At 40.2% G+C, this 11,285-nt stretch overlaps 1 protein-coding gene across 1 annotated transcript; it reads left to right on the forward strand.

Annotated features, from left to right (window-relative positions):
• Positions 1–1,015: 1,015 nt before the first annotated feature.
• Positions 1,016–10,873, forward strand: LOC125485990 (kinetochore-associated protein 1-like). Its single transcript, XM_048611717.1, has 6 exons — positions 1,016–1,121; positions 7,784–7,927; positions 9,408–9,528; positions 10,104–10,219; positions 10,642–10,714; positions 10,863–10,873. The coding sequence occupies exons 2-6, from the start codon at positions 7,796–7,798 to the stop codon at positions 10,871–10,873; spliced, it is 453 nt and encodes a 150-aa protein (XP_048467674.1). The 5' UTR covers positions 1,016–1,121; positions 7,784–7,795.
• Positions 10,874–11,285: the final 412 nt, after the last annotated feature.

Genomic DNA, 11,285 nt, shown 5'->3' on the forward strand with positions numbered 1-11,285 from the left:
AAACGTCAGCCTCTCTGCTCCTATGATGCTGCTTGGCCTGCTGTGTTCATCCAGCCCTGCACCTTGTTGTCTCGGATTCTCCAGCATCTGCAGTTCCTACTATCTCTGAGTCAAGTTAAAGTTATCAGTTATTTTTGGCACTTTTGTCATCAGTGAAATCATAAAGACTTCTATTGACTTAATCTAAAATCCAAAATTCAATTCTAATTTTAAAAAAATCCATTTGTACTGCCGTTTTAGTCATTTACATCATTTGAAAAATGTGTTCTTTCCCTATATTGATCAAATGTTGTTAAAAGTGCATCGTCATAACTAATCTGGGACCTCTTATTTGCAGGTCTTTGCAATTTAAAGTCAATAGCCAGTCTGTAAGACACTTGAACATTTGGAATTTTTGCTTTTTTACTGCATTAAATGCCCTCTTATACTGCACCACGGTATTTTTTTTAACCAAACAGAAAAGACGATGACGAAAATATAAGAGCAAAATTTTTCTGGAACAAAAAGGAAAGTATTGCACATGCTGGTATTTGACATAACATCAGAAAGTGCTGGCGAAACTCAGCAGATCTGGGCAGCATTAATGGAAAGAGGAAGAAAAGACAACATTTTTGCGAGTTTGGAATGGCTTTTTTTTTCCGGAACTCAGCTTGTTGGTGTAATGCATCTGTCGTAGTGTCAAAAATTTTTTGTGAAATTTAATAACACAAAATATTTACAAAAGGAACTTGTATACTATCTCTAAATATGTTGAGCTATCTTGTACAGCTACTGCGCTTGAACCAGTCAATAAATGTAGACTGCATACACTGGTCTCTACAAAGTTGGCATCCACGACTACAACCAATCGGTTGGGAATGTGGAACAGATCACGTGCTCCTCTATCGGGACGTTGTGGGCGGAGCTTTTCTCCCGTGAGCGTTAGCACGCTGCAGATCACGTGGTGCGGTAAAATGCACCGTCCCGCGCGGTAGGGGGCGGAGTTTCCCCAACCACTACATCGTGGCGCAGTGAATGCTGGGAGTTTGCACAATCCCGCCAATTTAAAAAAAAATCAGTTTCTCTACAGAGGATTTGCAATCATTTTTGATCCTCTAATTCATTTTTGTCTGGTGTTGACGGTAAGGATAATTTTAATTGATGCATTTGATCAAAAATTGGTTTTCTCTGATTGGCGGAGGACTCGGCATTTACGGCCTTTCGATTAGTTAACTGGAATTAACTAGGGAGACGAGAACCACTGCGGTCAGTTTGTGAACCATCTACTTGAAACCAAGGAAGATCATACTGCATTTTTGTTAAACTAACATGAATGTTTTGCTGTAGACTCCGGTTGTTCGAGTTTGTGTTGATTACTGGAAGATCACGAACTGACTGCCTTTTTGTCATTTGAATTCGTGATACACCTTTCCTGTCTCTTCGATGTGTAGATTAGTGCGACTGCTTTTACCTGTATCCCTATCCTGTCGTAGTTAAGAGAATCAGCTGCCAGGATTGTGCTTTCTCTCACTCCTAAAGTTCCTAGACAACCCAGTTTTGGTTCTAGATAACAAAGTGGAGCTGGAGGAACACAGCAGGCCAGGTCTGAAGAAGGGTCGCGACCCGAAACGTCAACTTTCCTGCTCCTCTGCTGCCTGGCCTGCTGTGTTCCTCCAGCTCCACACTGTTGTCTCTGACTCCAGCATCTGCATTTCTTGCTATCCCAGTTTTGGTTCTGTTCTGTTTTTCATCTTAAGTAATCCTCCTCGGTAACATTATCCAAAAAACGACTTTGCAGTAATAACGTCAATTAACCTGTTGACATTTATCATCGTTATTGTTGTGAACAGATGCCAACTTCTGGGATAGTAGGAACTGTAGATGCTGGTCTAGGCCCGAAACGTCAGCCTTCCTGCTCCTCTGATGCTGCTTGGCCTGCTGTGTTCATCCAGCTTTACACCTTGTTATCTCTGCCAACTTCTGGAATCTGTATTCGTGCGATATAACTTGGAAATCAGAAGTTGCAGTCAGTGTTTCGTGGCGTTTCCATTGGGTGCATTGTTGAGGTCCCTTCAATCTGCAGTCAATTTGAAAACTGAACTGCTGAGAACTTTTGAGATGCTGTTCTCGTATATGTCGAATGGTATATTTGGGTTTCCAATTCTGCATTTAGTTTACAAGGAAAAACCTGATCTTGAAAAGCAGTTTAGTGTGGGTGGAATATGAATCTTCTCCATTTAAAAATTGCACAATTTTACAAAAGAACAGTTTCTAAATTAATCCCAAGTGTGCATTTATTTTCTCTGTAAATTTTGATTATGTGAAGAATAATAAATTAATTTTATTTCCTGATTTGTCTGTGGAAAATACTTTGTGATTGGTTCCTTGTCCTTCTTGGTGATGTCACCTTTGTAGGATCCCTGCAGATCCCTTTGACTTGATATCAAAATCAAGCTAATATTTGTAAAGGGAAAATCTACAGCATAGAGATTGGCAGACTTTTATAGGTGAAACTTTCCTCAGCATCAGTGGTGAGTGCTGTTGTTTTGTCCTGTCCACAAAATCTGAGCCAATGCAAATTTCCACATGTTGACAACACTCAGTTCAATCTGATCATCAACCCCTCTTTGGCCTCCATACTGCCTTTAGTTTGTCATGCAACTTTATAATATTGGATAATGTGTGACCAGAAATTTCCTACTTTATAAATATTATGAAGGAAAATTAACATGAAGGTTGAATTAATGTAGCCGAATGATAGGAGATTCCTCTTTTGGTCAAAGTTATTGTTGATGATTCTTTCATTTAGGTAACTGTTGTGATTATGGTGAGTGATGGGTGATCTCTCACTAAATTTTAGGTAATATATATCTAACAGTCCAAAATAATGTCTGGAGTCAAGTAGTGGAAGTCCTGGAAAAATATCAAATTGGGGTTGCAGACAACTCATCTGCCTGGCACAGCACTGTTTTAATCATTCATTGCGAGATCTGGCTGAACCACGTATGAAAAGAAAAGTCTGGATGATGGAAATTAAAAACAGAAAATACTGGAAGCACTCAGGATCTGTAGATAGAAAGCTAGTTGAATGTTTCAGGCCAATGACCTTTCAACACCACACTAAATGTTGCTGGGTTTCATTTTACTAATGATGATGGAGAATAACTTTGATTGGTTAGAATTTGGAATGCACTGCTTAAAATTATTGTGATTGCTTCAAAGGGAGTTAAATAAACACCTGAAGAGAACAAAGTTGTAGAGCAAAAAGCACGCAATGCGGTATTGGGATTAGTGAAATTGCTCTTGCAGAGAACGAACAAGTATGTGATTTGTTGAATTGTTGCCTTTTATGCTGTAAACGTTCAAATATTTTGAGTCAAATGCGATTCAATGTTGGAAGCATCTTCAATATTTTGCTTTTATCTCTTGCAAATTTCTTTATGTTGTTACAATATGTTCCCATTTTACTGACAATCCTCGGAATCTCTCCAATTGCGCTCCTGCCCCTATTGCATCACTGGAACATAATAACATAAGAAATAGGAGCAGGAGTCAGCCAACCCCTCAAGCTTGCCGCACCATTCTATAAAATCACGACGGATCTGCCTCAGATCTCAACTGTTTTCTTGTGGCATCTCTTCATAAACCTCAACTCCCTGATACTTAAAAAATCTATTGCCCTACTTATTAAGTATTGGTGATCTATCCTCCACTATTTGGGTAGCGGATTATAGGCATTCACTACTCTTTGGGAGAAGAAATTCTTTGCATCTCAGTTTTATATGAATGTCTCCTTATTTTGTAGTTATGTCCCTTGGTTCAAGATTCCCCAACGAGTTGCAACATCTCTACCATGTCAAACCCCTTAGAATCTGTATGTTTCAAAAAGATCATCCCTTTATTCTAAATTCTAATCAATAAAGACCTAACCTGCTTAGCAATTCTTTATACGTCAATCACTTCAGTCAAGGAATCAGCCTAGTGAATCTGTTTTGAACAACCATCAATGCCAGTATACCTTTTCTAAATACAGGGACCAAAACTATACCCAGTACTCTAGGTGTGGCCTCACCAACAACCTGTATGGTTGTAATAAAACTTTAACTCCTAGCAATAAATGTTAAAATTTCACACAGATGGCCTAAAAGCCCTCCGCTTCTTCCTCTACCATGGACCCAACCAGTCCCCCTCCACCAACACCTTCATCCGTTTAACCAAACTCATCCTTGCTCTTAACAACTTCTCCTTCAACTCCTCGCACTTCCTACAGACTAAAGGTGTGGCCATGGGAAACCGCATGGGCCCAAGCTATGCCTGCCTCTTCGTAGGATACGTGGAACAGTCCCTCTTCCGCAGCTACACTGGTACTATCCCCCACCTCTTCCTCTGCTACATTGATGACTGTATTGGGGCTGCCTCGTGGGAGCTTGAACAGTTCAACAACTTTATTGACACTTTTCACCTCAACCTCAAGTTCACCTGGACCATCTCTGATACCTCTCTCTCCTTCCTGGCCTTCTCTGCCGACTGCCTCGAAACCGATATGTATTTCAAGCCCACCGACTCCCACAGCTATCTAGACTACACCTTCTCTCACCCACCTTCCTGCAACAATGCAATCCCCTACTCCCAATTCCTCTGCCTCCGCTGCGCCTGCTCCCAAGATGGGGCGTTCCACTCCCGAACATTTCAGATGTCCTCTTATTTCAAGGACCACAACTTCCCCCCCTTCAGTGGTCAAAAATGATCTCGACCGCATCTCTTACGTTTCCTGCACCTCTGCCCTCACATTCCCTCCCTGCAACAAAAACAAAGACAGAATCCCCTTTGTCCTCACGTATCACCCCTCTAACCTCTGGATTCATCGGATCATTTTCTGCCACTTCTGCCACCTGCAATCTGACCTCACAACCAAGGATATATTTCCCTCCCCACCCCTATGTACCTTCTGTAGGGACCGCTCTCTCTGTGACTCCCTCGTCCGCTCCACACTCCCCACTAGCCCCACCAACTCCGGCACCTTTCCCTGCAACCACGGGAAGTTCTACACCTGCCCCTACACCTCCCCCCTCACCTCCATCCAAGGAACCAAAAAAACCTCCCAACATCAGACAGATGTTCATCTGCGCATCCAATGTAGTCTACTGCATCTGCTGCTCTTGATGTGGCCTCCTCTACATCAGCGAGACCAAGTGGAGGCTCGGAGACCACTTTGTAGAGCACCTGCGCTCTGTTTGCGACAAATGATAACACCTTCCAGTCGCGAACCACTTCAGCTCCCCCTCCCACTCCCTGAACGACATGTCCATCCTGGGCCTCCTCCAGTGTCACAATGACACCACCCGGAAACTGGAGGAGCAGCACCTCATATTCCGCCTTGGGAGCCTACAACTCAATGACTCAATGTGGACTTTACTAGTTTCAAAATCTCCCCACCCCCGGCCTCATCCCATGACCAACCCTCCCTCTCATCCCCGCCTCCTTGACCTGACACAACCTGTCCGTGTTCTCTCCCACCTATCCGCTCCTCCCATCCTATGGACCAATCCCCACCACCATCGGCAGTTCTTACTATCCCTGTATTTTTTCCTAACCTGCTTTCCCTAACCCAAAATTCTCTTTCCTTCCCCCCACTGGAATGACACTCTATACTATGGTGCTTTCGTCAGTTCACTTATCCTTCTTGCAGTCTGTGCCCTTGTCCACACTGGGAGCAAGAAGCTCATACCTTTTGGACAAGGGCACTGGCTGAGGTTGTTCCAAAAGTTAATTCTAGAGATTAATATCCACCTCACTGGTGGTCACAGCATCCTGTCTCTGACTGTTGACCAAATTTGATTAATATAAGGTGTGTGACTGTCTTCTAAAACATGAGGTTATTCTTCTACTTCCTCCTCCCCCTGCCACCGACTGTTGCAGTTATACCACACCTTGGATTCCAGCTTATTATCTCTGAGCCAACACTTGCTGCAGATGTGATCACCTTGGATCTGAACAGGGTCTTCCAGCTCTCATAAGCTACAGTTGTAATACTTCCTTTTGAAGAACTGATGAAGAATCAGCAGACTCAGAACATTATCTCTGCTTTTATTCCCTACAGATGCTGGCAGACCTCTTGATTTTTGCCAGCAATTTCTATTTTGCCTACCAGTTACCTGCCTCTTTTCCTATGACATCATTCTTTGGTTCTCATAGATAGAAGCAGGTTGAAGGGGCTCCGTGCTGCCAGTTTTTAATCTCCCACAGCCATTGCTTTTCTCATGCAAGTATGTTCTTCTGGTGTGCTTCACAGTAATGCTGACTAGCTGCACGCTCCTCTCAGTCTGCTTCATAATGAAATGGTTCTAATCAAAATGAAAAGTGACATCTTGTGACACTGATCATGATGTATTATTCTTGCATGACCTCTCTGCCACCTTTGGATTTGTTGCAAACAATAAGTTTACAGAATGATATTGATAAGTAAGTGGGCAAAAAGTTGGCAAGTGGGCTATAATGTGGGAAAGTGTGAATTTGTTCATTTTGGAAGGGAGAACAAAAGAACAGTGTTATGTAAGTGGGGGAAAAAACTGCAGAAAGCTGCAACACAAAGGGACTTGTGGGTAACTGTGCTTGAGACACCAAGCTGGCACATGGAAGCAGGAGGTAGTCAGAAGGCTAATGCAATATTGGCCCTTATTTCAAGGGGCTTGGAGTATAAGAGTAGGGAAGACTTACTACAACTGTACAAGGTGCCGCTGAGACCACATCTTGAATACTGTGAGCAGTTTTGGCCCCCCTATTAAAGGGAAGTATGAATTAGAAGAAGTTCAAAAGAGGTTCACTACAGTGAAGTGATTGTGTTATGAGCAAAGGCTAAACAGGTTGAACTCGGAGTTTTGAGGAATGAGAGGTAATCTCTATGAAACATACAGAATTCTTAAGGGCCTCGACAGGGCAACTGTTGGGGGGATGTTTCCCCTCATGGGAGAGTCCAGGACTAGAGGGCATCAGCTCAGAATAAAGGAGTGCCAATTTAAGATTGAGGTGGGGAATTTCTTCTCTTAGAAGTTTGTGAGTCTTTGGAACTCTGTGCCAAAGAGAGCTGTTGGACCAGAGTCCTTGTGTATATTTAAGACCAAGATAGATTCTTGATCAGTAGGGCAATCAAGGGTCACTGGGCAAAGGAAGGAATGTGGATGTGAGGAATGTCAAATCAGCCCTGATCCTACTGAATGGCAGAGCAGGCTCGAGGGCTGAACGGTCTACTGCTGTTCCTGTTTCTTATAGTCTTTACCTTGCTCCTGAAACCCTCAACTTTTCCTTTGTCTTATGTGGACTGAACTATTCCAAAGCTTTCCTCGGCAGCCTCCCATCCATATGATAGAGAAGTTTCAGTTCATCCTTAAAGATCTTGCCCATGTTCTAGCCTGTACAAGTCTGTTTGCTTCTATATTATTTTTCTCCTTCAGTACACTACTTAAAACTAAGTATTGATTCAGCTTTGGACACCATGCTTACTAGTTCATTCTTTGCACTGTTCATTTCTTTTCTAATTACACTTTTGAAATGCCTAGGGATGATTTCTGTAGCATAGGTAATATAAAATGCAAGTTTTTGCTGGACGTAATAAATCAAGGATACCAATTTCAGTGTTACCAAGACATAAATATCTCTGGCTCATTTACATTTTAACTACTTCTGTTCATGAAGTTAATTTGAAGATAGTTGGAAAAATCAATTATTTATCTTGGTATAATGTTTAAAGAAAGTTAATCAAATAAAATTAGCTGTTTCTGATTTTTTTTTTGTACTTTGATTGTAGTAATTATTCGAGATGTGGAATGATATTGAACTTCTGACAAATGATGATACAGGCAGTGGCCGGTTAAACATTGAGGCCAGAAAAGAGAGTGGTGCAGCCCTTTATCAAGTGGATACTATAGTTAAAATATCCTCTTCAACAACGGTAGGATTTTATTTTTATGGGACAGTGGCTGGTGGGATGGATAATGATGAGAAAACAGTAAAGCTGCAATGCTTTGCAATGTTCCAGATGCTTCGTTGGTATTACTTATGTTTGAAATAATTAAAATTAATTCTCTACTAAAACAGAAAATCACTTCAGTTACGATAACATCTTGTGTCTCCATTTGCCAGTCATTGGGTAAATTCTTGGAGCAAATGTGCCTGAATTACATCACTGGTTGAATGATCAGTGGTAATTTGGTTCGCTGTAATTTTTTAGTTGACACTTAAAATCTCTACAGGCTGAATTTTACCAAAGTTGGCTAAATGTCGGTTTTGGCAAGTTTAACTGAGGGTTTTTTTTTTGGGCCCTAGTCAGTTTTCTTGGGCTATCTTTCCCAAACTTGTCTCATTATCTGTGCACCACACCCCTCTGGCACCCTGCTTGTTGTCATCTCTTATTCACCACAGACAGAAGTACTGACCATTGCTGAGATATCCTGGGATTCCTGGCACAGATGCCACCTTCACAGCCCAAATATGCACCTGGTCAATTGTTGCAGCTTGCAACTTCCCTGAATGATTACTTTCATTTGCCCTGGACATGTCAGACAGAGAATGATTGGCAGTCCACTTTGCTGACAGCGACCTGAAGGTTGTAGTGGATAGGGGTTAAGTGTATCACTGCCAGTGGAATATGCCCTGAGATGTTGGTGATTGATGGAGATCCTGAGGAGCAAATGGCAAGTGGAACCACTAGGTTACCATTCTGACTTTCATGTTGGGAATTGTCAAGTTTGTATTTGGCAGGTGGAAGAATAGGAAACTGTATATCAATAACGTGAGATGATACAATAATGAGGATGTTTGTGTGTACAAATTGATGTCTTACCACTCACTGGTGAGAATCTTATGTCACCATTCAATAATTGGTTGGAAAATGGGGCTTTTTGCTTTTGACGGTGGGAATTTCCTCACTGACCATCTCATGTGATTCTCAGAAATTTTTGGCAATGACCACATCATTCAGGGACTGGAAAGATTCCACAGTATGTATTTTAATTATATCTGGAAATACAATCATTTTATTAATGGAAATCCACAGATCAAATAATTCAGTTTAAAACTCAGGATCAAAATGGGAGCTAATTCATTGAGTGCTGTTTAACATATGTGCAGACTGATTCCACTGCAGTCAGGCAATTCGCAGTTCACCTCCAACAAATGTCTATGGGTGCATTTTAAAATTTCAAATTTTCTCCCTGTTCAGTGTTTCTTTTTAAGTAGTGAATCAGTTGCTTTCTCATTTGTTTGCTTTAGTGTCAAATGGCTTTTCAGCCTTTGCTGTTCCGAGAAAAATGAGGCAAAAATTTGGGATGAAACATGATTCTGCAGCTTAAAGTATTTTTACTATTTAATTATTTTAACTGTACTAATTTTAAAAGCTACTACAAAGAATTATTATTGCTTTTATCGTTTAGATAACAGTCAGTCCCAAGCTTCATGCGTTTTGCAGCTCTGATGGTTGTGTGGTTGTAGTGGACCAATCAGTATTGCTTTTGGATCAAATTTGTCAATCTGTACTGTTGCAGCTCCAGTTTGGTGAGTATTGTTGGCTATTTTGGCTTTGTTTTTAATCTCCAGAATGTCCTACAGAGATTTAGTGGAGTAGACATTCAGAACTACAATTAGCAGGAGTAACTGTGAGGACCCGACCATGAACTTGTAATGATAATTTCTTGGATTTGGCAGCATTCCTCAAAAATCCTGCCAGTTTATATAACCCGAGCTTATATAATTCTTTTGTGCTGTGAGTGGTAAGTGGCACTCCTAACTTGAGTTTAGATAGCATCTTTAGTTGTAAAATGCCCCAAGGTGCTCCATGTGACTGCCATAAAGCAACATTTGATATTGAACTGTATAAGGCAGATGGCCAAATGCTTACTCAATGAGATAGGTTTTCAGAATTATCTTAAAGCGGGATAGAGATGTAGAGAGGCTTAAGGAGAGAATTCTTGACCATAAAAACAGAAAATTTCAATTTCTGAGACCTGTTTCATTTGCCTTATTATAGGAGCATATAAGATTATATTCTTCTTTACCACTCCCATTAGTTCCCATTCTGTTTGTGGCTGCCTGAATTTCTGGTTGATTTTTTTTTGTTTAATCTGTTATAGACACTGATGTGGATGTTGTAGCACTGTGTCAGGAAGGTCAATTTCTGATGGTTGGAGAAAGAAATGGAAATCTTCATTTGTTGCATGTAAAGTCCAGACAGACGCTCTTAACTAATGTAAGTTGATATTTTATTATGTAGTTGTAAACAACTGAGCAGTCTTTTGACCAAACATCCCAAAATGAAAGCATTTTTTGTAAGGTGGACAATAGTTTTAGGCTTTCAAGATTCTTAAATTCTTGAGATGGCTCGGTAATTTGACTGTTTTATTTGTGTGTAAAGTTGTACTTGATCTTGACAACTTTGATTTATTTTATGTTATGACTTATTTTTAATAGATGTTTGGTAATTACTGTTTGTAAGCATGACATGAGCCATTTAATAATCCCATAGCGATTAAAAGTGTAAATGATAATGATGGTATTTTTAGAATTTTGCTTAATCTATTTATTTACATGTTTACACAGAAGTGTACTATATATAACATTTAATTCCCAAAAAAATAGTATTTGTGTACAATTTCTTGTCTCTTTTTGAAGTCATTGATGAAGAACCCTTCAAAGGGAAAGACCTACCTGAGCCTTACCTTAGAGAAGGAAGCCCCTCAATCAGGTACAATTTTTTTTACTGCTGTGCTATTACTATTGTCCAAAAGTAAGCCCATGAAAGGAACTTTGTTGTTAAATTTGTTTCTGTTGAAAAGTTAAAGAGGAAATATTGCAATTTATGTGGCAGCTAATTTTTGTGTTAATTTTGTCAGGGCAAGCTTAAACTGTATTTTTAGAATATATTTGTGAATTTGGAGAGAATAACTAATTCTAAACAGCTACAGACCATTACTTGACTTTTTATTTTGTTTAAAATAAACTCGTTTTCTGATGTTAATACCTATCTGGTAGAGATCAGCCAGGTTCTCTTGCCTGTATAAAGTATTTGGTGAAAGGCAAAATATTGCAGAGATGATTAGTAAAAATTTGAGTTTGCACTTGATATGTTTTGTTTTAGTTCAGTATACTACATTTTCCTGTAATCCCTATGATCAGGAGTTTATCTTTATTGCCCAGTGTCTATTAATTCAAGAGCATCATCAAGGAGTTGTATCTATAGTTTCTGTTGTTGTGTAAGTAGGATATAGTAATATTACTCATGCTTTAGGGCATCACTACCACACTTGATGAATCAT

Source organism: Rhincodon typus, chromosome 24 (assembly GCF_021869965.1).
Source record: "Rhincodon typus isolate 14 chromosome 24, sRhiTyp1.1, whole genome shotgun sequence".
In the NCBI taxonomy this organism is placed as follows: Eukaryota; Metazoa; Chordata; class Chondrichthyes; order Orectolobiformes; family Rhincodontidae; genus Rhincodon; species Rhincodon typus.

What these genes read in the sequence shown, in the direction of transcription:
- LOC125485990 (XM_048611717.1), top strand. Translation starts at nt 7,796, where the DNA reads ATGTGGAATGATATTGAACTTCTGACAAATGATGATACAGGCAGTGGC. An exon ending in ACTGTTGCAGCTCCAGTTTG is followed by an intron (nt 9,529 to 10,103) that starts GTGAGTATTGTT and finishes AATCTGTTATAG; the next exon opens with ACACTGATGTGGATGTTGTA. An exon ending in GACAGACGCTCTTAACTAAT is followed by an intron (nt 10,220 to 10,641) that starts GTAAGTTGATAT and finishes CTCTTTTTGAAG; the next exon opens with TCATTGATGAAGAACCCTTC.